General features: G+C 34.5%; 2 protein-coding genes across 5 annotated transcripts; both read left to right on the forward strand.

The window, feature by feature from the left end:
* Nucleotides 1–8,219: 8,219 nt before the first annotated feature.
* LOC114712165 (DEAD-box ATP-dependent RNA helicase 42) lies at nucleotides 8,220–15,170 on the forward strand. Of its 4 annotated transcripts, none has more exons than XR_003737205.1 (4): nucleotides 8,220–8,351; nucleotides 9,952–13,335; nucleotides 14,143–14,283; nucleotides 14,778–15,170. XR_003737205.1 is itself a non-coding variant. In XM_028896633.1 (3 exons), the coding sequence occupies exon 2, from the start codon at nucleotides 9,961–9,963 to the stop codon at nucleotides 13,330–13,332; it is 3,372 nt and encodes a 1,123-aa protein (XP_028752466.1). In that variant the 5' UTR covers nucleotides 8,220–8,351; nucleotides 9,952–9,960; the 3' UTR covers nucleotides 13,333–13,335; nucleotides 14,778–15,170. The 4 variants fall into 4 exon arrangements, 2 of the variants coding, with proteins under 2 accessions (XP_028752466.1, XP_028752465.1); XR_003737206.1 differs by having other exon boundaries at nucleotides 8,220–8,314; XM_028896633.1 differs by lacking the exon at nucleotides 14,143–14,283.
* Nucleotides 15,171–20,544: 5,374 nt separating this feature from the next.
* LOC114712172 (GDSL esterase/lipase At5g03610) lies at nucleotides 20,545–24,824 on the forward strand. The gene is made up of 4 exons (XM_028896640.1): nucleotides 20,545–20,639; nucleotides 20,711–20,908; nucleotides 22,466–22,737; nucleotides 24,130–24,824. Exons 1-4 carry the CDS (start codon nucleotides 20,579–20,581, stop codon nucleotides 24,649–24,651), a joined length of 1,053 nt encoding a protein of 350 aa, XP_028752473.1. The 5' UTR covers nucleotides 20,545–20,578; the 3' UTR covers nucleotides 24,652–24,824.
* Nucleotides 24,825–25,183: the final 359 nt, after the last annotated feature.

Genomic DNA, 25,183 nt, shown 5'->3' on the forward strand with positions numbered 1-25,183 from the left:
TATAAAAATATAATTAAAAAAAAACACTTTTAAGCAGTTAATTTATATAATTTTCTTAATTCAAAATATGAGTATTTTCTACATTTTAAATCCTTTAAACATTATAAAATCTCTTAATTATATAAAAAAATATATTATAAAATAGGAATATATCACCTGTACGGGTTTGAATCTTACTTTGTCAAAACGAGATTTGAGGATGAACCTCCTTTAAGAGGGAGGAAATGATACATCTTGAGTCAGGGGGTGTGGAGTCGGGGGGTGTGGATCGATTCAACCAATTGGCACTCAAAATCATGTGGAGACTGCGAACTTGTGTTTGATCCAAATTAAAAGAATTGGAGTATACTTCTGCTATCAACTTAAGCTTTTAGCATGATAGTTAGCTCTTCATTCCTAAACTTTTGCAATAGGGGGGACTCATAAAAGTAGGCTTGACATCACACCTTAATCTAAAATCTTAAAATTACGAGTTTATGGGTCTTTCACTTATGTAAACCTTTCTAAGCCTAATTCTATCCAATATGACACATCTTATATTAAGTGGACTTTGCTTGCACTACTCATTCTAAACGATCTCCTAACAAGTGTGAGTCTATGATTTACCACACAAGTATACTCCCCCATATTGAAGACCAACTCAATTTTTGAGGTAAGTCCAGTTTGAAAAATAAGATTATGGTGCTTATTTATTTCTTATTAAGCCAAATTATATTCAACGTGGGACTTTTTATATCAAGCTAACTTTTCTCACTTTACACATTCTAACAATCTTTCGACAAGTATGAGTCGATGATTAACCACACTAGCATACTCCCAACAAAATGAAGACCAATTCAATGTCTGAGGTAAGCCTCATCTCCCATAGACATGGTTTTGTATAAGTTGCAACAGGAGGAAGACTTGTATCAGTGTACTCGTTAAATTATTGATTTTTGCTCCTTTACTAAAATTCTTAAGTTTTATAATCCTAAATTATTTTTAAATTGATATATTAGTTTAAAAAAATTCCATTTCCCCCCAATTCCATCGTTTTGACTGCAATTTGTATGGTCTTTAATTTTGTCCAATATATATTTAGACGCTGATGATAAACAACTTCAATTAAGTAAAAATTTATATTTTGTGGACATCTAGATAGTTGAGCGGTCACTTGTCCAAGGCTGACAGGTAATATAAAGAATTTCATCTAGATAAAATGTATATTCTCTGCGTGCATAAACAATATAAAACTATAAGAAATACATTATTAATAAATTGTAAGCAATACACTTCACCTTACATCTTAGAATCCTTACCAAATGTGAGCTCATTGAAAGTTAAGGCCTCACTTGGCATATGGGGTAAGTGAGGAGGGGAAGTTAAACTTCCCCAGAAATAGTAAAATACATCTTATTTAATTTGTTAAAAGGTTTTAACTTTAGCTAATTTTAGTCTTAAACTTCTCGAAAATAGTAAAATACATCTTATTAAAATGTTTGCATATAAAGCTTTTAACTTTTTGATATTCATTAATCTATTAGGACGTTAACTTACTTTTAAGGGTTACTAATTTGTCTCAAAACTTTTTACTCAGAAATAATGTTAGCCTCAAAAGTTTGTTTTTGACTCGAAAGGATTTGTTGAGGAAACTGGAAGTGTGTATCAGCTTGGTCTGAGTCGTGCTGGCAGACACTGTCTTTAAGAGTTATTTTGCCACCGCAAGTAAACGTGAATGCGGCACTCCCTAAAACTAAATGGACCCTTCCTGCAGAAAACAGGGTGACAGAATAGCAGAAAAAATATAACTCAGCAACACAAAAACACAGAGAGGGAAGAAGAGAAATGCAGAGGAGGAACAGATACTCGAAAGCTCAAGAGCGGGGTGTAGAACACACTATCCTGAACCACTTTATATAGGCCTCAGGGGACCTGACTATTGGGCACCACCATAAACACAATTAATTCGTTAGTTTCTTACGTTACTACAATAATCTATAATTATACCTTTGGCTATGAACGTTAGGTATGTTTAAGAAATAAATTCCAGACATTACCAAACATTAATCCATGAAAAACGATTCAAGGATCAATGGAGAATAAATCACGGTTTGAAAAACTTGCAACGTTCAATAACCTTTGGCTGTTACAAAATAAACAGTCAAAATAATGATTTTTTGATAAGTTCTCTTAACACCATTTTATAATCTAATTTTGCAAAAGTGTTTTATAAAAAGTGAGGATTTTCTGATAAGTTCTCTTAACACCATTTTATAATTTAATTTTGTAAAAGTGTTTTATAAAAAGTGCCCAGTTCTGTTCTAATTCACATAGGGGGGAATTGCCATTGCCAGTTTTCAACTGTGTTTCCCTCCGGTGAGCCATTATTGTGCGCGTGAAATCCTCCTTCTCCTCTAGGTCCATTCAATAACCCAATAATGTATGATAGCATTTATACACTTAAGCTTCCTCTCTCTTGGACAATGTGGGACTTCATTTTTGACACACCTACTTATATACACAACAGTATTAAATTGGAGCAATATTGCCCTTTGTGGTTAAAAATGTTAATGATTAACGCCAAATTTTTTAACGATCAATGTTAGGTTTTGGCTTTAATAGAAAGAAGCAACCAATACTACGTTTTGAAATTTTTGGCATTACGGTGAACTGGGAAAAAAAAAACTTTCAGAAGAATATTATTTTAAGCACAAACTCAATCTTAACCTTATTTTTAGATGTCGGGCTTTGCACAAGAGCCCAACTAATTCCACAGCTTATTAGTTGACAATTTCACTTGACGTACGCATACTTGCACATTCTCACATATGGCATATATAATTAAGCCAAGTGAATTATTTATCATATGAATCTATGACGATTACGTTTCTTTTTTATTCATGTTTGCTGCAATCAACAGGAGCGAATGAAATTTGTTTGGTTTCAAGATCGTGCTCCACCTGAAAATTAACCTGAGGCATACTTCCGTAGTCGAATCCTGATTCGTCAGCCAAGGGGAATATTGCTAAGCAAATGAAATCGTCCTGAGGAAAGAATATGTTATGATCAGGCTTCAAGTACACGTCAGCACCCTTGAAATGAACCACCAAATCTGGAAACCTGTTCATGATTGATTCAGCATCCTTGTTTGAGTAACACAAATTGAATAGATCAGAAGCGTTTTCAACTTCTTCAACCCCAATTGAATCCTTTACCAAAGCCTCAATCTTCACGTAAAAGCCTGGTTCCATCAAAAACCAGGTCGCTCCTGAATCAATAAGTGTGTTCCCCTCCCTTTTGGGACTTGTCTCTACCGTCTTGTTTCCAACTGTAACCCCTTAAAGATGACAGGAAAAAAAAACATATAACTAATAATCAGATCTAGACATTGACATATAAAGCTTAAGACATTCTCTTAGCTCAAAGAAAAATAATTTTAGGATGTCAAGTGTGAGTCAAATGTGAGCAGATTTGACTTGGTGTGGGAAGTAATAACAAACTAAACCGGATAGAATTAGAGCTTAATCAGTAAGATATATATAAATAAAGCAGAAGGAACCATAATCTTAAACCTGAAGATTGGGTGTTCGGAGTTAAGATGTCTTGTTCATTCGGTTTCTTACAGAAAACACAGTCTACAAGTGATAATTCGTAAATAATTTTACCATTAGTGTTAACTTGATCAGTACCTTCAAGAGTGAGGAAGTAATTTCCACCGCCAGTTATGAATGGAGTGGTCACAACCCCATGCGATGTCGATCCAGATATATTGGCTCCTTCACCCAGTTTCAGTTTACTGGTGGAATTTGAGAAGTAAGGAACCAAACAGTATGAGAATTTGTGACCGATCTCAGAACCCAACTGCGAAACTAAAGACAAAGGTCCAGCTCCAAGCCCCACAAGTCCTGAACCTTGGCTTGAGAATATCCCACTATTGTTATGTCCACATCCAAACACTAACAAAGAGTTATTAAACGAAGCATGTTTTCCACTAAAGCTAAAGAAATCTCTCGCCAATTCTCCGTAAGTAGTTGAGCCATCTGCATATCCATATCTGTACAAGCACTGTGAAGAATTCCCACAACTATATCGGCCCAACAACGTACAAGGTTTTGTGTTACACGACAGGATCTTATACGTAGAAGAGTTGTCGGGATTGAAGATGGGTGAGTTCTGAGGGTAACACGTGTTGTTGCATGGTGAGCACTGGACCCATATAAGGTTGCTTCCTGTGTCTGCGATAGCCCATGTCTCTAATGGTGGAGAACCCATATAGATTCTCATGAGGTACTCACCTTCACCTTCGTCAACAACTGGCGCGAGTAGATCAGTTTGGAGGAGTCGACGGCGTCGTCTTGATCGAATCTGGGATCGCAATCTAATGTTCCGAGCAAGCTCTGATAAGGTGCTTGAAGAGTTGTGAAAGGGTGATAACGCTGAATCACGATGTACAAGGTCAAAGTCGATACGTAGTCCATTGGCTAAAGTTGAAAGTGAAAATAAGAGGAGGAGGGGAAGAGAAAACATGTTTTCTCTAGAAAGAGAGAAATGACAGTGGTTTTGCATGGACGTTCAATTTATAGGATATAGGTTAAATACTACCTTCTGTACTTAATATAAGAGATAATTGATTAATTTGAGTAGATTAAAGAAATTAGTTAAGTTAGTTGTTTATAATAAATAGGTGTTGTCTAATAAAGTGTATTTGCTAGAATTACTATTATTACAAGGATGATTTAGAAAAAATAGATAAATATAGAGACAAAATAGAATGAAATATCATATTTAAGATTAAAATAAAAATCAAACGAATACTTAGATTAAAGATAGGAGGCAATATATTATAAGCGGATTGAAATCAAGACATTTGATTTAAGGAAGAGCTTTGATATCATGATCATTAGGTTGGTGGGCTACAACATCGTCAACTAACTTTTGTGACGACAGGGGTTTTCCTCTTTAATTATTAATATTGAAATTTTTGTATACTTTATTATATCGATATTTCGATTGTTCACACAACTGGGGGAAAATTAATATTAGTGAGAAAATGACCCCATTTAAATGGCTCATTATATTAATTTTGCAAAACGTCACATCAATTTCAGATTCATCGTGAAGCTGGATGGGATAATGAAACAATCAATTTTTCATATGTGTGTTTCCATCTGTTTGACCGGCCCTATTATTTGAACGAAAAAATCATTGAGGCTTTATTACCTAAGGACAAAACTTATATTCATGTACTTTATTTATTTGACCCTGACCTAATACATACATATGGGCCATTATATATATTGGACTATAAGAAATTGAGGTTTGCTTATTAGATTATAACCCATCGTCAAATCCTGATCCATCATCCATGCACAGGGATTATTGCTGCACGAATCAGATCGTCTTGAGGTAACAAGAGGTTCTGATCAGCCTTCAAGTGCATGCAGGCCAGCATCCTTGACTGATAAATAGTACTTGGTGAAGAAACAAGTACTTGAGATAAGTAGAAAGTAATAAAGGCAATCCAGCCAGCAGTGATAATTGAAGTGCCTTCAAGAGTGATCCTAATATCTCTTTGCCCAGTTTCAGTTTCCCAGTGGACAGTTGAGTTTGGAAAGTAAGGAACCAAACAGTAGTATGAGAATTTGTAACCAATCCCAGGACTTAACTTTGAAACTAAAGACAAAAGTCCAGTCACGCCCCATTAATGCTATGCCCACATCCTAACACTAATAAAGACCCGTGAAATTTATCAGATTTCCCACCAGATTAAAGCTAAACAGATACTTTCATGAGGTACTCACCTAACATAATACTCCCTCCGTTCCTTATTATAAGAGACATTTGATGCTTATGGCATGTTCCTATATATAAGAGACACTTAAAAGTTGTCTCTACTTTTTTGTGTTAATTTCCTATTTTATCCATATTTATTGTCTTCAACTCACACTCTCTTTCCTTCCCACTTCTCTTTTTTTTAATAATTTACCATTGTTCTCTCTCCTTATTAATGAGGGCATTTTTGGAAAAAAATTATACTTTTTATACATTAATTGTTCTTAACTAATTTTAACTGTTTTTTTGATCAACGTAATTCGGTTATTTGTCTCTTATAATAAGGAACGGAGGGAGTACCTTTTATGATAACTGGTGCAAGAATAACAATTTGAAGCTTGGAAAGAGAGAACAGTAATAAATACTATCTCGGGTCCTTAATATAAAAATTAATTGACTAATTTGAGTAGATTAAAAAAAATCAGTTAAATTAGTTATTTGTAATAAACAGGTGTTATTTTTCCTAAAGTATCCTTACTAATCAAGTGTATTGGTTAAAACTATTATTATTACAAAGACTACTTTGAAAAAAAAATATAAACATAAGAGACAAAGTAAATTAGAATCTTATATTTAAAACTAAAATAAAAAACAAACCAGCTCTTATATTAACGATCGGAGGTAGTAAAAGAGAGAAAGGGCTAGAATTTGTATTGGTTTTTGGTACTATTAATTGGTTGGCTCCATTGGCTTTGCTTCCCCAACAAATAGCTTCCACCCAGTCATAGAGAATAATCAGTTATTATGCTTCCATTGCTTTGGTCTGTCTGCAATGTTTTTGTTTTCCATCGACGATACCTGTTAATGACCAAAAAAACAATACACTTAGACAGACCACGACATAAAAATTTACACATGTAAGGAAAAGGTACACATCGATTCGATCGGCTTCCGCATTTATGTTTGTGTTGAGGGAGAAGTAGTGGAAGATTTTGTTGGACCAAAACAAAGGCACAACTTGAGTAGTGTAGCGCTTATGGGACAAGGTAGCATTGGAACCCATAAAGAGTGAGAGAGCTTGCATGACTGAAGAATGCTTGAAAGGCACAAAGGAGACAATTAGCGAAAATAGGAATAGATGAGTGGAGACCAAGGACCATGAAGGAGGTGATCTATGTATAACACTGTAGCCACCTAAGAAAGTTGATTTTGATTTTAAATGTTACCTCCGGTTCCTAATATAAGAGCGAGTTGATTAATTTAAATATATTAAGAAAATTAGTTAAATTAGTTATTTGTAATAAATATGTATTATATTTTCTAAGATATTTTTGCTTCAAGTGTATTGGCTAGAACTAGCATTATTACAAAGACTATTTTAGAAAAAAAAAAGAATAAATATAAGAGACAAAAAGATTGAGATTTTATATTTAAGATCAAAATAAAAGTTAAATAAGGTCTTATATTAAGGACCAGAGGTAGTATAATAATCCATTTTATCTTTCACATTGCTTGTACTCCTTATTATAAGAATAAGTTGAGAATTGAATTTGATTTTGAATATAATACCTCAATCTATCTTGTCTTCTAAATTTATTTTATTTTTTTTCAAAGTGTCTCTATCAACTATACATATTAAAGATGTTTCTAGTGAGAACTAATTTTGATGCACATGATTAAAGATGATAATTTAGAAATGACAATATATATTTGTTACAAACAAAACAAAACTAACCTAACTAATTTTTTTTAATATATACAAATTAGTTGTCTAACTCTTATATTAAAGATTGGAGGTAATATTTATTACTTTTTCCAAACTATAAATTTATCTAACTTATATTTATAAACTGATGTATAATTTAATGTTAATACATATAAGTGTATTTTATGGAGATTATATCACATTTGTTAGAATTAAGTAATACCCATATATTTAAATTAGTTAAATAGTTCTTATATTAAAAATAAAAAAGTATCAGCTTTCACTTTTTTTTAATCTTTCATTTCTACATGTTTTTTAATAATGTTTATATATCCCCTGCAATATAGTAAGTTATTCTAATTTTAACTAATTAAAAAAAGAACTTGACTTATATAATCATGTCCTTATATGTAACATTAATAATGTACTCCCTCTTATTCTTATTATAAAGCATCTAATGAAAACTTTACAAGTAAGATGGATTTAGGGAGTGTTTGGCTAACTCTAAAAGTGTTTTTCAGAAGCACTTTTCTGCAAATTAAGACAAACTCCTCCACATATTTACTTCGTATATAATAAAAACATTTTTGAAACTATAGTTTTGTTCTTACCAAACACCTGCTTAATAAATTTTTGTACATAAAAAGTATGGTATCATTTAGGTAATAATTTCTTTATTTAAGTAATTAATTTCCGACCTATACCAAAATTTCCCTAAAATTATTTGTGACCCCGACAAAACCCCTTCTCGACTGGAGCGGATCTATCTTTCTTCGTTGAGAGAACAAGCATTCATTTCCTCAGGCGCCGTCCTCCGTGTCAGTCTTGCGTGTTGTTCTGGGGCAAGTAGTGAAGAAGGTTCGAACCCTAGGGCTCTTGCTACTTCCAAAATCCGGTGAGATTCATTTGTTCAATCTGGCCTCGAATTTGTTCCCCGCGTCATCTGTTCGCTGCGTGCTCGTTCTTGCTCTGTTTTAAAATTTTTAGTTTAATCTGGCTTTGAATCCGGTCGGGTAATCGTTTGAGTACTAATGGTTTTGAATTTGGGAATACTTGCAGATTGCGTTTAAGTGGTGTTTTTTTAGCCACTTTTGCTTGAATCAGTGTAATTGGCTATTATACTTCTGCCCTCTTTATTTTGATTACTAGAGACTTGTATGGCTTTCTGTTTCTTAATCTTTTTATATTATCATCAATTTAGAAAATTCTCAAGGTATCTGTAATGCATGATCTTGTAAATGATTTGACTCGAGTTGTGTCACGGTGCTGTAACGAAAATTGAAAGGGTATTATATCAACTATGTATGTTTCAAAGATTTCAGAGGGGGCAGACGCCCCCACTGAGTGTAATATCGGTCCGCCTATGTGTACATCCTTCCGGATAATCATCAATTACCAACTGCTCCGGAAGTATATCATAAGTGTTGTTTAATTTTCTGCTAGTATTCTAACACAAGGATACCTAAGTATTATGCCTTGGATTAGCAGCTACTTAGTCTCAGACTAAGCTAACTGTCTCCTCCCCTTACCAAAGACGCAAGTTCCTTTTGAAATCTTTTACTATCACCTTAATATAATATTTCTACCAGATATCCAGAGGTCCTCATGAAATCAGTGTCTTCATTCCTTGTCTTCTTTCTTTATGTAAGTACAAATCATTGACCAACCTAAATTATGTTGACAAAGGTTTAAGATTGCATGGGACTTGCTGAAGTTTCCTTTAGTGAAAAGTTGACCCTTGACTCCAAGCACCGTGGTAGTCTGTACCCAAACAATTTATCATTTTAACTGCCCTTTATGTACAATGTCTTCTACCCTTAAAAATTACTTTGTTCTGGGCTAAATAGAGTATCAATAAAGATTCTAGTGCATTGATACATGCTCAAAACATTTTCTTTGGTTCTCTTGAACCAATTATTTTCTCATATCCTGGCTGAATTTGAATGCTGAAGAGTTCCAGTATCATTCTTGGTTTTCAAGTGTCTGGGACCTGAACTTTTGCAAATAGAATTTGTGGCCCTTGTTTGCTTTGTAAATAATGCTTTAGTAACATTTCCCATTTCTGTTAACCTCTCTCCTTCCTTATCCAAAGGTTCACACAATTTTTTCCCTATTTACTATGTGCATAATTCATTTGTCTTCATCTAAAACCCAAAAAATTTGGGAAGAGAGTGAAAATGGTGATAATATTTCTTGGGAAATATATTAAGACTATACTTATTTATTCATATTTAATAATGTGATGTGTATTTTATTCTCTACATGTCTGGAACTCTTTTTACTGAATTGTTTAATTCCAAATTTGAAGTTAGAATATTTGTTTATGATTTGTTCTCTTCCAAGCATTTTTTTTTTACGACCTTAATGTCACATTCAGATTTACTTTCTCTCTGTTCTTCTCTTCTACAGTTAGTACTTTTGTGCATCTATAAAATGATGTTTTTTTGGTCTGACTGTGTAAGATGTTACTGTTACTGACACAAGTGAATTTGCAGGAGAAAACAATGGATGAGGGAAAGCGTAAATCTAGGAAGGAAGATTATGAAGGGAAGGAAGAGGATTCCAAGAGGAGTCGCCGTGAACGGGACCGTGAGAAGACTAGTGATAAAGGCAAGGACAGACGTGAAGGAAGGCATAGGGATAGTGAGAAGAGGGATCGTGAGAGCCGACGTTATGAGAGAGAGAAAAGCAGTGATTCTGATGAAAGATTTGATAGAGAAAGAGAGAAGCATAGAGATAAGGATAAGGATAGGATGCGAGCTCATGATGAAGAAAGAGAAAGAGCTCGGGACAAGAAAAGGGAAAGAGAGAGGGAAGATAGGGAAAGGGAGAGGAGAGAAAGGAGGGAGAAAGAAAGGGAGAAGGATAGAGAAAGGGAACGGGATAGGAGAGAGCATGAAAGGGAGAGGGAAATTGAAAAAGAAAGGGGGAGGAGAGGAAGAGAAAGGGCGAAGCGTAGGGAAGTTGATAGTGAGTATAGTGATGATGATTCCAGGGATAGAGAAAGAAAGCGGAACAAGAAAGATAATGATGACTACAAGGGCAAAGAGCAAGACAAGAATGTCAACAAGTCAAGCAGGCAAGCCGAGAATAATGAGGAAAGCCCAAGGAAAAAGAGTGGCAATGATAACTCAGATGCCAATGAAAGCAAACCAAGCCGTGAGGAGGAGTTAGAGGATGAACATAAGAAATTGGATGAAGAGATGGAAAAGAGGAGAAGGAGAGTTCAGGAATGGCAAGAGTTGAGGAGGAAAAGAGAGGAAGCTGAGAGAGAAAAACATGGTGAAGCAAGTGCTGATGTACCCAAGTCTGGAAAGGCCTGGACACTTGAAGGGGAATCTGATGATGAAGAAGGAACCATAACAGGGAAGCCAAATACAGCTATGGATGTAGATGAAGATGACAAGCTTTCAGATAAAGAACCTAAGGATTCGATGGTAATAGATGTTAGTAACGGACCTGTTACATCTAATTTACCGGATGAAGTTAATGGCTCTCATGCAGATGAGGAAATTGATCCGTTGGATGCTTTCATGAGTTCTATGGTTTTGCCTGAAGTTGAAAAGCTGAATAGTGCTATGGCTCCTGAGTCTTCTAATCAAATTGCTGACTTAAAGCCCAAGGGTAACAAGGATGAGCAAAGTAATGGGGGGAACCCTAGGAAAGGTTCAAATAAATCAATTGGGAGAATAATTCCTGGTGAAGAGTCTGATTCAGATTATGAAGACCTTGAAACTGAGGGTGATCCATTAGATGAAGATGATGATGAATTCATGAAAAGAGTAAAGAAGACGAAAGCTGAGAAACTTTCTCTTGTCGATCACTCAAAGATTGATTATAACCCATTCAAGAAAAATTTTTATATTGAAGTAAAGGAGATTGCCAAGATGACTCCCGAAGAAGTTGCGGCATATAGGAAGGAGCTGGAGTTGAAGATACATGGAAAGGATGTGCCAAAGCCTGTAAAATCATGGAATCAAATTGGACTTACTAGTAAAATTTTGGAGACTATAAAGAAGCTTAATTATGAAAAGCCAACATCTATTCAAGCTCAGGCCCTCCCTGTGATTATGAGTGGTAGAGATTGCATTGGAGTTGCTAAAACTGGGTCAGGAAAAACCCTTGCTTTTGTTCTTCCAATGTTGAGGCACATCAAGGATCAACCACCGGTTGTTGCGGGAGATGGACCGATTGGGCTTATAATGGCTCCTACAAGGGAGCTTGTTCAACAAATTCACAGCGATATAAGGAAATTTTCCAAAGTGTTGGGTCTTAGGTGTGTGCCTGTCTATGGAGGTTCTGGTGTTGCCCAGCAAATTAGTGAATTGAAACGTGGTACTGAAATAGTGGTTTGTACTCCAGGTAGGATGATTGACATACTCTGCACCAGCGGTGGAAAGATAACTAACCTGCGTAGAGTTACTTATCTGGTCATGGATGAGGCTGATCGTATGTTTGACATGGGCTTTGAACCTCAAATCACTCGAATTGTTCAGAATATTCGACCAGATCGTCAAACTGTTCTCTTTTCCGCTACTTTTCCCCGTCAGGTTGAAATTCTAGCTCGTAAGGTTTTGAACAAGCCTGTTGAAATACAAGTTGGTGGAAGGAGTGTTGTTAACAAAGACATAGCACAGCTAGTAGAGGTGAGGCCTGAAAATGAGAGGTTCTTAAGGCTGTTAGAATTACTTGGGGAATGGTATGAGAAGGGAAAGATTTTGATATTTGTCCACTCGCAGGAGAAATGTGATGCTTTGTTCAAGGATATGCTTAGACATGGTTATCCATGCCTTTCTCTTCATGGGGCTAAGGATCAAACAGATCGGGAGTCCACAATTTCTGACTTCAAAAGCAATGTCTGCAATTTGTTGATTGCAACTAGTGTTGCTGCCAGGGGTTTAGATGTCAAGGAGCTTGAATTGGTTATCAATTTTGATGTTCCAAACCACTATGAAGATTATGTACATCGTGTTGGACGCACAGGCCGAGCTGGTCGGAAGGGTTGTGCTATCACATTTATTTCAGTGGAAGAAGCAAGATATGCACCAGATCTGGTTAAAGCTTTGGAGCTATCTGAACAAGTAGTTCCTGATGATCTGAAAGCTCTTGCTGATGGATTTATGGCAAAAGTTAATCAAGGACTAGAGCAAGCCCATGGGACTGGTTATGGAGGCAGTGGCTTTAAATTTAATGAAGAAGAAGATGAAGTGAGGAGAGCAGCAAAGAAAGCGCAAGCCAAAGAATATGGGTTTGAAGAAGATAAGTCTGATTCTGAGGATGAAGATGAAGGTATTAGGAAGGCTGGAGGTGACATCTCACAGCATCCTGGTCTTGCACAGATTCTAGTTGCTGCCACCAAAGCAAACACCCCTGCTATGCCGTCTTCTTCCCAGGTAATTTCAAGTGGTGGACTGCCTGTTTCTTTACCTTCTGTTCTTGGTCTCCAGACTGCAGGAGTCATGCCTGGGACAGGGCTGCCCGTTGTTCCAAGTGATGGAGCAACTCGGGCAGCATTAGCTGCTATGAACCTACAAAATAAATTAGCTAAAATTGCTGGTGCAATGCCTGAGCATTATGAAGCTGAGTTGGAGATAAATGATTTCCCCCAAAATGCTCGGTGGAAAGTCACACATAAGGAAACTCTAGGCCCAATTTCTGAGTGGACTGGAGCTGCCATTACCACCAGGGGGCAGTATTTCCCACCTGGCAAGATCCCAGGTCCTGGTGAGCGGAAACTCTATTTGTTCATTGAGGGCCCCAGTGAACAGTCTGTCAAGAGAGCAAAAGCAGAATTGAAGCGTGTGCTAGAAGATATCACAAATCAGGCTTTGCAACTTCCTGGTGGTGCTCAACCAGGCAAATACTCTGTTGTATAATAGGTAAAATCCTGATCTGATTGACCGTTATGTTGTTTGCCTTTTGACTGATGCTACTTTATTAATTCCCTTTGCTGTTTAATCATTCTATCTTTGAGTGTTGCAATGTCTCAATAGTTACTGAATTGTAATATCCTGTCTGTTAATGTGACGAATAAGATATTGGCATTATTTCACTTACTGCTGTAATGAAGCCTCTCCAGCTTGGTTCTTGTTGATTTTTGTGTTCATCATTGCTATGTTGGTGTTAACTGTCCTGAAGTTTGATTTGGTCAAATTGATTTTCTCATGTTTGATTTATTATAGGGGAATCTGCTCTATTTTCAGAACTAGTATACATTTTTACCTTTATAGGTTTAGAAAAAACTTAAGTCAGATCTTATAGCAAGCAAACAGGATTTTGCTCTTGGCAATGTTTTTATGATTTGTCTGACCTTTAAACATCAGACATGATTTCTAAGAATTGAGTTGCTTTGTTAGTAGCCTTTTGATACCCGATTTCTTCTGCCTCTTACTTGAGGGGCGACCTTGGATTAAATGCCTTACAAAAACCCCCCCCCCCCCCCCCCCCAAAAAAAAAAAAAAAAGGCCATGTGTTGTTATTCAGGTAGGTGTGCAACTGTTATGAACAGACCAATCTCCATTTATTGTGTCTCTGTATCTTGCATCTATCAAACTCCATCTTTATACAGATTTGCCCATCTTGATGTTGATATTTTTTTGAAAAAAATTGTTACAAGATTTTTTTTGCCCCAAATTTTCAGCCCAGTTGATTATGTTCTTTCTTTTCTATCTTTCGATGTGGTACAGGGGATCTTTTTAGCCCTTTTTTCATGTTCAATAGACTCCTTCCATGACGCCACTAGATATTCCAAGAGACGGTGGTGATCTTGGTGCAACATTTTTGCATTGAAGTCCAGTTTAATAGGCAATTACTCTGTTGGATAATAGGTAAAATCCTGATCCGATTGAGCATGGTTTCGCTCGCTCATTGACATAAGCTACTTAATTTATTCCCTTGGTTGTTCAACCGTCCTGTCTCTGACGTACAATATGACCGTTAATTTATTAGCACTACTCCCCCCCCCCAACTACTGTGGAGTACCCTTTCCATCTTATTGTTTTTTTTTTTTTTTTGTGTGATTTGTTGTAATACTAGTTTTCGCTCCCTTCTGTCTTATTGTGGTTAGGTAATTTCTCACTGTTAATCTACTTTAGGTGGATCTACTCTGGGTTCAGAGTGAACGTAGATTTCTCTTTTTGGGGTGAACGACGAACGTCGATTTTTACTTGTGCATGCCTATTTTGTTTCTATCAAACTCAAGACTTCTAAATAGAAGTTTTGCCCACCTGATGATATTATTAATGCCCCCCCCCCCAAAAAAAAAAAAAAAAAAAATCCCATGCAGTTGATTTTTTCCTCTCTGTTTGGTTATTCAATGCAGCTCAGGGAATCTCGTAATCCTTTCTTGCATGTTCACGGAACTTCCTCGATTACACTTTGCTTGTTGATTTTCCGAGAGGTGGTGGTGATCATGGCACGGCATGTTTGGGTCGAAATTCAGTCTAATTTTGAGGAGCCATCACAGGAAACTTCCGTCTGCCGTTGTTTCTTGTGCATAAAATGTAGAATCTATGATGGAAAAAGGTTTGTTTTCGTTATTGTCTTGGTAAAATAACAATTTGATCTTAGAATTTATACATTGAGAGAGTCATGAATTTTTAGTAGTGTCCGCCATAGTTCAAAAAAATTCATAGTCGCAGGTTTCTTCCCTCAAGTGTCTCTTGCTCTCCATGATTTGCTGACCAATCTCTATAAATCATGACTATTTTGTGGATAGAGATAATATTTTGATGCCAAATAATGTGTGTATCTATAAATGCGATATATATATGAAATTGCATGGAAGATTCCAATCTTGATTTAACGCTTTGCTGATCCTTTTTAAAATAACTTCAGTCAATTATTTTCGCAATTGCCTCTAATTTTCTTCACTTACCCACTTATATCGGCTCTTCGTCCTAGACGAGTGAAATAATTATTTTTTTGACGTCAAAAATTAATCTGAACCCCATGATGGAAATTCCACCTGAATATTCTATATACATGAGATCTATCACAAGCAAATAACAACGCAGAGAATTATAAATAAATTTTAGGATTAGTGCAATTTTTAATTTCTGAATTTTGATTTATTTTAGTTTTAATTCTTAAAATTTAATATTATTATATTTGTTTTTGAAATTTATTCCTTCTATAAATATTGGTCTTGTAAGGCAAATATGGTTTTAAATTTTAAATATTAAAATCACGTGTCAAATTTCAACGACCAAAACTAAAATGAAGTTAAGGATCAGAAATTGTATTAATCTTACATTTTATATTAAATACATAAAGGAAATTATTATTTTTCTTATCTTTCATGATTGACACATCACTGCGGTTTGAGGGGCAAAATGGAGTTTAGCAAAAACGGGCAAACAGTAGTCTGTGTGTGTGTAGCACATCTCCAAGCTAGAGAGAGGATAATTTTTATTGAAACAATATTCAGAATATTTTCAATTCAAACTCTTTATCCTCATGATGAATTGGCCACCTATATCATAGTAATAAGAGAGAGAGAAAGTAAGGAGAAGAGTATAAACAAAACTTTAACCATATACTATTCAAGTCCCAAATATAATACCCTTATACATACTATAAAAAGGATCTTATATTTAGGACCGGAAGAGTATATAAGTATTAAGTGCCAAGTTGGCACAATTTGTTTGAGCTACAAGCTAAGATTAAGGTGTGTAATGGATCTGTTGGATCACAATGAGATTTATGTCTAGACCTTATTTTTTCAGTTTATAGTGAATATTAGGTAAAGGTAAGTTAATACCTTACTTAAAATTGTATCTGTAGAAGATTAACTGTTTGGACTATATTCTCTATAGTTCTATTTATAAGTTTTAAATTTAAGAAGGAGTATGATCCATTTTACAAGTTTTAATTTGATGCTTGTCTTAACATTTAATACATTTTTTTAATTTTGTCCTTAATTATTTATTCTCTCTTCTTGCCATAATTTCTCTTATCATATTTTCTCACATATTCTTTTTATCCATTTTTTCATTTATTATAATGACATATTTGGAAATAAAAGTATATTTCTATCTTATTTATTACTTTTAACTAATTTTAAGTAGTTTTTGTTATCCGTGAATTAGTTATTTGAAACTTATAATAAAAACATGAAAGGGGATATATTAACCCCTATAAACCCATGATTTTCTTGGAAAATTTTGATTAAGGACCGCAGTTGAGAATTTATTTCAAACAGCCTCCAAAACATTCTAAAATGTCACTGCAGGACCAAAGGATCAAACTGAAAATAAAATTAAGAGTAAGATTACAATAATACCTCTCATTTTTATTTTTTTAAAAAATAAATATTAATGGTCGTTGGAATTTTGCCATCGGCACTCAGGTGGCCCCCGCCAGAGGTTGGGGCTCCGGTGGCCGCTACTGTAGCTCTGGTGGCCAGAAGATTTTTTTTTCCAGATGTTTCTTATGAGTCGTTGAATTTGTATTGTAAATATCTTAATTGTTGTTGAAAATAGCTGAATTTCACTTGTTTATTTACATTCAAACACTTATATTTTGGATTGTGAACTTTTTGTGTTTCTTATGAATAACCAAATTTGGGTTGTAAATTCATGAATTTTTATTGTAAATCTTTAAATTTCACTTGTTTATTTATATTTAAACACTTGCATTTGGAGTTGTAAATTCCATTATGTTATTTGTAAATCGCCAAATTTTTGTTGTAAATTAATGAATTTCACTTGTAAATTGTTGAATTTTATTTATTCACTTGCACTTGGACACTTACATTTGTTTTATTATATATATATTTATTTATTTATTTGCATCATATGACTAAATGATTTGGTTGGCTTGGTGGCCACGTCATTTTTGGTGTATCCAAGAAATTATGGGTTTAAACCTTCCCTTGGCTATCTTATTTAAAAAAAAAATCTTCCGGCCCCTAGAGTCACAGTAGTAGCTGCCGGAGCTCCAACCTCCGGTGGCCCCTACCTGAGCGCTGATGGCCGAACCTCTAACCTTCAGAGGCTGGAACTCCGATGACCATTAATATTTATTTTTTTAAAAAAATAAAAATAAGGGGTATTATTGTAATCTTATTTTTAATTTTAATTTCAGTTTGATCCTTTAGTCCTACAGTAACATTTCAGAATGTTTTGGGGGCTATTTAAAATAAATTCTCAACTGCGGTCCTTAATCGAAATTTTCCCATATATAAATGTATATACGCATGTAAAAATCAATCACGAATTCAAAACCAAACGTTCCACATGTGTCAAAATCAATTATAAAATCAAAATTATGGTTATCTCGAAAGTTACCAAACACTCTATTAATGCCAACATCAATTACGAAGGTAGTAATTAATAATGTTTTATGAGTTACGTAACATTGCCACTTACTAACTAGAACTAATCATGATAAAAGGAATAAAATAGTAAACATACCCTATCATTGTTATTTAGAAGCAATTACATACTTAAGGGGCTAACCATAATAGAAAAACATTCGACCTCAAATAAGGCTATCATCATTAGAAGAAAAAAAAAACCTATATCTGTAATCATAGCTAACAAGGTTATAAAATAACACGCTTCAATAAATTATAATAGCAGTTTAGATTTGACTATATAGTCAATACCAGCAACAAACTAAACCTGCAAAAATTGCCATTATCACATCATGGATCCACAATAATTCAATCACATGCAATCTAAGGGCCTCAAGCCCACTACCAACACTCTAGTCCAATGTTCAGACAAAATAAACCAAAGATAGAAGGTATAATACGTTCACTAAGTCAAACGACATAAAAATATGAGAAGGTAAAACAAGTCCCAAATGAATACAGTTTTGATGCGTGGCAATATATGAAAAGATTGCATAAAATAAGGTCCAGAAGCTCTACACTGTTAGCTAGAGCTATTGAGCCTCAAGAGTCTTCCCTGAAGGTCTTGCTAACGTATTGTTTCCTGAAAATGGTAAAGCAACAGGAGTGAGACAACGTCTCGGTAACTAAATCCCTACCTATCACATACCCTAGCATGGGCAAGCGAGGTGTCAGGTGGGATACACAGAGTTAATAATAGTTGATAGACATCTATTTAACATTTAAACTCACAATAATCATATAAGACAAATATTTTCACTAATCTTATGCAGTTGATACATTTCAAAAGAAATAACATACTTTTTATTTATTTAAAAAAATATAAATATCAATGAACATCTCATGTCATATGCAATCCCTGAATCCAAATCCATCCTTATATTCTCCTTATTTCCGCTGACTGGACCCATGAGTTAAGTTCTTTCCATTTGACTGGCAACTCTGACAAGCTCACCACACGAGTGATGTTGACCGACCAAAGACCACAGAACACTCGGTGGACCATAGGTCCTCTCTCGAAGAACTAGTGAGGTGTCGCAGTCCCTCGAAGAACTAGTAGGACAATAATAGCGGCCAACCATAGAACTCCGTATGAAAGCCAATACCACGTGGCAAGTATATGAATATCAATAACTCCAATTATCTCCTTTTCCCACCCAAAATAGATGCACAGGGTTCAAAATGACACATTTATATTCATAATCAACCGAATTTCATAATAACACATCATAATCATGATCACCAATTTCTTACAATGCAAACTATATCAATACTTTTTAAAATAACATCCCACAAGACAGTTCATACGAAACATAATATACTTTTATAAAATTAGTTATAAAGCCGCTCACCAACTTCATACTAGAGCATGCAACAGATAGAAATTTAGTTACCTGGTTTCCTAGCTAACAGTCAAATACAACCAAAGTCCAACCTCAAAAATGCCATAATAGAGTTTATATCTACAAACGAAATTAAAATGTTATCTCTATAGTATTAGAGTAGACTACTCATAAAATTCTAGCCTCTAATTCCTCTTCTAAAAGCTTTAATTTTTACTCAGAATTCTAGCCTAAAAGACTTTTTTCTAAGGTTTAGAATGAAAATATATATATAATTTAGACTCGATTCCTAAATTTTTCTTACTTGATTATCCTTTAATTATTAAATTATATTATTAGAATCATCAAATTCATAACGTAAATAGACAAACCGTAATTTATAACTTTTGTTCTATCTTCGAATGACTTAGATAAATAGATTTAATATGAGCTAGGTTATTCTTACTACAGAAGTTAAACCCTTAATCTGACCGTTGAATTTAATTTTCTATCTATCATGATACTATTCTCCAAATTATAGCTTAATCTAACGGTGAACGAACTTTAAAATGCTAATTTACTATTTAGGACTTTATCTGCTACATCTAAAAAAATAAGTTAAAAACATACCTAATAACTTGTAACTCGGAGATGAAAATGATGATCCAACTGTTGAAATTAATGATTTGGATGTCTCAAATAGGCTGACCAAATTTCAGTCCGATCCAACGGTTAATAAGCTCAAAACTAGCACTTTTCTGAGACTATCTCAGATATGTGCGAAAATTATTTACTTACTTTAAGCTCTACCCACTATCTCCTATATATAGGCTCTTCAAACTCCTTCACTCTAAAGATTAGTCGATGTGGGACTTCGATACCATGGTATAATTTTCTAAAATATCATCCACACACACATTCACACACACTCACACACACAAAAACATTATTAAAATAATAATAATAATGAGGAAAGGTAGTATTCCTCCGGTCGTTAATATGAGACGAAATTGTTAAGTTAATTTTGATTCTAAATATAAGACCTATTTTTCATATTTATCAATTTTTTTCAAATTACCCTTATGAATACTTTTTCAACCACAACTAAGTAGATGAGGGAGGGTATTAAGAAAGATGATTATGGTGTTTTAGAAAAAACATGTCATATTTCTTATGATTAACTGATTTACTTAACTTTTTTAATCTAATTAAATTAGTTAAATCGGTCTTATATTAAAGAACAAAGGAGTAATATTTATCATAAACTTACACAAGCCAGTAATGAAAAAATCTAGTCACTGAATTTTCAGCTATCGAAGAAGTCTCGGTCGTAGGCGTGCCAATATAAATCATTGTACCGTCTTGTCTCCGTCTTCCTGTTGAGCTTTTCCTCTTTCTTTGAACCATAACCATCGTCCCCGCACTGATAATATCTACGTTGTCATGGCTTCACTTCTTCTTTCACTGTCCCTTCTCCGTCTTCTATCACTCATAATCATCTCTGGTAATATATATATATATATTTGCTCTCCAACTACTGAGAAAAGCTGACTCTTTCATCTCTGATATATGCAGCACGCTTGGTATTGGAAGCAGAAGCTTGTAATCTGCAGAATCCGACAAAGTTGTTCGTCTTTGGGGACTCGTATGTAGATACCGGCAATTTCGGGAGAGATAGGGTGGCGAGTTCCTGGAAACAGCCCTATGGAATTACCTTCCCCGGAGAGCCCGCCGGCCGTTTCTCCGACGGCAGAGTTCTCACTGATTTTCTGGGTATATGCCTTGTCTTTCATATATGCGTTTTCTTGGCCTTTCGATCTGTCACTTGTGGTCGGGCTGCTTTAATTGGTAGAAATTCTAGGACACTATATATAATTTGTTAGGTTAATATTATTATAATTTGATGGAATTTTAGTTTCAATCATTATAATTTTAAATGGTTGGTTTTGATCCTTATAATTTCATAATTTTTTGGTCTATATTAACAAATGGTCTCCATACTTAAATCAAGTCTTTATTAAATTAAAAATTAATTATGAGCATCAAAACCAACAATAGAATTAACAGATACTACCTCCGATGCTAATTATAAGAGTTAGTTGACTAATTTGAGGAAATTAAAAAAAGAAGTTAAGTTAGTTATTTGTCATAAATAAGTATTGTCTTTCCTAAAATATCTTTGCTAATCAAGTATATTGGCTAGAATTATCATTGTTAGAAGGACTATTTTAAAAAAAATATATAAATATTAAAGACAAAATAGATTGTGGTCTTATATTAAGTATAAAAATAAAAATCAAATGAGATTTTATATTAAGAAACGAGTTTGTATTATTTAAAAGATGGGGTTCATTAATTTCTTTGTTTGCTTGCTTGCTACTTTTCCTGATCCATCTGAATGCCTCAGAGTTCAGTGTAACTTTCTCTTATTTCCATGTCAAATAATTAGAAATACCCCCTTCTCTGTATTTCTCACGGTATAGTGTGTGTTTGAATTAGATGGATAAAAATAGATTTTGAATCAAAATAATTTATAAAATAGATTTTTAAATTATGATTTATAAAATTAACTATTAAATTAATCTATAATGATTTAGTATTAAGTGGGATGTTTCAAATCAATTTAATTTATCTCAAAAATATATTTTAGCATTAAGAGAGGCGTTTCAGTCATTCATAACAAAATCAATTATAAACAACTCTACACATGCCAAAATCAATTATAAACCTAAAATTATGATTATCTCATAAGTTACAACATTATCATATCTTCAATTTCATAATTGATTTTAATAATAGAGGTATGTTTGATAACTTATGAGAAAATAATGGCTTTAGGTTTTGGTATATATAGGAGTATTTTGCTCTTGGGTTGATGATTGATGGATTTTGATTTGTATATAAGTATTTAGATACTTTTTTTAAAAAATGTTGGTTTTACACCTCATATTTGATTATCACATGAATCCAGAAGTTAGCACTAGTTTAGAATCTAATCTGCATTACTAATAAAGCAGCTCTATCTCTGGACATGTTTTTAATGATCCACACATTGATAAATAATTTTGATATGTGTATGTCACTACTGTTGGGATATTGTTAAAAAAACCCTAGTTTTGACTCTCATAATTATTAGATGAATCCAGAAAGCTAGCATTTAGTTTAGAATCTTATATGATATTTAACTTCATTTTAACCCGCTTAAAGAAATAAGATTCAAGGAATCAAAACTATATGTTTCAAATTTAGAGGCTAAAACTAAAATAAGATCAAATTTTAGAGACTAAACCTTAACCTTTATGGCCATGGGTTCTATGCCTTTACGTGCAGCTAAGTATTTGGGAGTGAGATCGCCGATGCCATACAGAATGAGAAATTTGACGCCACAATATGTGAAGTACGGCGTCAACTTTGCATACGGTGGCACCGGCGTTTTCAACACCTCTTTTCCATACCCAAATATGACTCTCCAGATCGACTTCTTCCAATCTCTCATCGCCGACAGAGTTTACTCCTCCGCGGATCTCTCCAACTCCGTCGCTCTCGTCTCCGTCGTCGGCAACGACTACACTTTTTATCTTCAACAATATCGCACCACCGAGGTATATTTCACTGCCACTGAGAATAGTATATGCATGCTAAAGAGTAAAAACCCAAACCCGTGATCTGACCAGTTCGTGCATGTTTTGGACTTATTATATCGTTGCAGAGACACATCCATGTGTGTCCTTTGCGGGTTTAAGCCATATTTTCTTTCAAATTTCATTTTCACTCACATGTCTGCTTCATTTCCAAATCTCTGATTCATTTCGCTGGCCGGTGGGTTCCACCGTCCGGAAGAAAACAAGGCGCTCGCCTATGAGCATGTAGCTCCAAAGTCCAAACAGTGGACCCAAAGATTGCAGGGGTGTGTCAGTGTGTGTGTAAGAAAAATTTTATGTAGGTTAAAAATCAACATCTATATTTCTTTTCTTTTTATTGAATTCTTATAGTTTTCTTAATTATATATGTCAATCGATATATTTACAATTTGTTGGTTTGAAAGAACAAGGGTCTCGGCAGCTGATGATGTAGTATATAATTTATTTTTAGGTTAATATAATCCTTGGTTCCTCAAATTTGCTATCATTTTGGTTTTGGTTTCTTAAGTTTCAAATCATAAATTTTGGTCTCTCTATGAGCAAATAATCCAAGTTTTTATTGGATTATATAGACTAATATTTTAAATAAAAGGAAATTTGAGGGAAAAAACCTATATATAGTTTAAAACATAAGGGACCAAAATCAAAATCAAGGTAAATTTGAATGACCAAAGTTCGTATTAACCCTTTATTTTTATGTTGGCAACAAACAAAATTTTAATTTATTGTAATATTTTATTTTTTAAAAAACCTTTTTTTTAATTTTGTATTTGTGATAAGTTACATATCACTAAATCAACATCCACACCAATTTTAATTAACAGATTATGAGGATAGAAATTAATGCCTATAATTTAAAAAAAAATTGCAAGCACCCAATAAATAAGACAAATAGGCCTTCATAAAAATCAAGTGAAACTACAGATACAAATTGCTGAAAAAATTTTCATCGCAAAACTTATCATCCAAAAGTATTTGAAATTTGTTTCAAGGCTTTGCAACCTATTTTTAGTGCATTTTTTTTTTTTTTCAGCTGTATGCAAACACAAGTTCACATTAACAATTAGCACGTGGGTGAAGAGATATTACCAAAACAAAAAAAGGTCCAAAAAGAGTTTCACTAGCTTAAGATGACATGCTCTCGCCCACAGAAAAGAAAAGATAGCTTTGGACAATAAATTTTGCAATGGGTGATCTTTCAGCTATTTTCCCGATTAATTTTCCTGCATATAATGCATTATGACAGAGGCTTGCTTGTATATATCTTGATTTTATACAATCTCAGAACTGACATACATATACACACACATATATAACTGATACGTTTGCATGTTTTTGTATGGACGCAAATAGGTTGCGCCGGAGTTCATGGCGTCGGTGGTGAAGCAGACGGTTAAAAATGTAGCTCGGATCCATAGATTGGGAGTGAAGAAAATTGCAGTGAACGGTCTTCAACCAGTAGGCTGCCTCCCCAAAACGACAGCTTCATCCTCATTTTCGCTGTGCAACTCTACTCATAACACCTTCGCCAGGCACCACAACACCCTCTTAAGCCAAGGTCTGGCCAGATTGAAGGAAAAAGCCAACGACAATTCCAGCTTTGTCGTTTTAGACCTCTTCCACAGTTTCATGTCCGTACTAAACCATCCCTCCACCTATAACATGAAGAACCCGTTCAAGCCTTGTTGCGTTGGGATGGGCAGCCAGTACGATTGTGGAAGCGTGGACAACAAAACCCTGGCCAAGAAATACAGAGTGTGCGACGATCCCAGGTCGGCTTTTTTCTGGGATTTGGTGCATCCAACGCAAGCTGGCTGGCATGCCGTTTATAATAACTTGCGTTCCACCAATGCTCTTCAACAACTTCTTCATTAGTACTGGCTGGCCGATCTCTTTCCCTCGTGCAACTCAAATTAATAACGTTGCTATTAAGTTTATGTTTGTTGTCACATTCAATAAGATCACTTTACAGATATGTCATGTGAGGGTGGTGCGTATTCATGAATAAAGTATCCGTTTGGACTTGGAAAACCAATTGGAACTGTTTGGATTAACGTTTGCAACATATAAACATTAAACATGCGCTACTTATGCAACTTTTTGTAGTAGTGTAATTGCATTTTGCAAAATTAATATAACGAAGGGAAAATCCAATTCGTGTGGGATGTAATTTATGTTTTTGTAACCCAAAAACTCCTAAAATTTGACTCCGGGTTTAGTTTGACTTTTGAGGAAAAATCTATTTGACTAACATGCCAATCCAGACATAATATTTTGCCTATAAAAAAATAGTTCTTCAGCTTTTTAAATTGGCTTTTGAGAATCGAAACAAAATTCTGGCGAAGTTTATAATTATCTCAAAATGATCAGATATCCATGATAATTTATACAGTAGCATTTTAAGCTG

The sequence above is a fragment of the Neltuma alba genome, unplaced genomic scaffold, assembly GCF_004799145.2.
Source record: "Neltuma alba isolate B1F8T4 unplaced genomic scaffold, ASM479914v2 tig00011339_pilon, whole genome shotgun sequence".
NCBI lineage: Eukaryota > Viridiplantae > Streptophyta > Magnoliopsida > Fabales > Fabaceae > Neltuma > Neltuma alba.

Coding starts and splice junctions, on each gene's coding strand:
- LOC114712165 (XM_028896633.1), top strand. CDS start 9,961: ATGGATGAGGGAAAGCGTAAATCTAGGAAGGAAGATTATGAAGGGAAG.
- LOC114712172 (XM_028896640.1), top strand. CDS start 20,579: ATGGCTTCACTTCTTCTTTCACTGTCCCTTCTCCGTCTTCTATCACTC. Junction 20,640..20,710: donor ATCACTCATAATCATCTCTG/GTAATATATATA, acceptor TGATATATGCAG/CACGCTTGGTATTGGAAGCA. Junction 22,738..24,129: donor AACAATATCGCACCACCGAG/GTATATTTCACT, acceptor GGACGCAAATAG/GTTGCGCCGGAGTTCATGGC.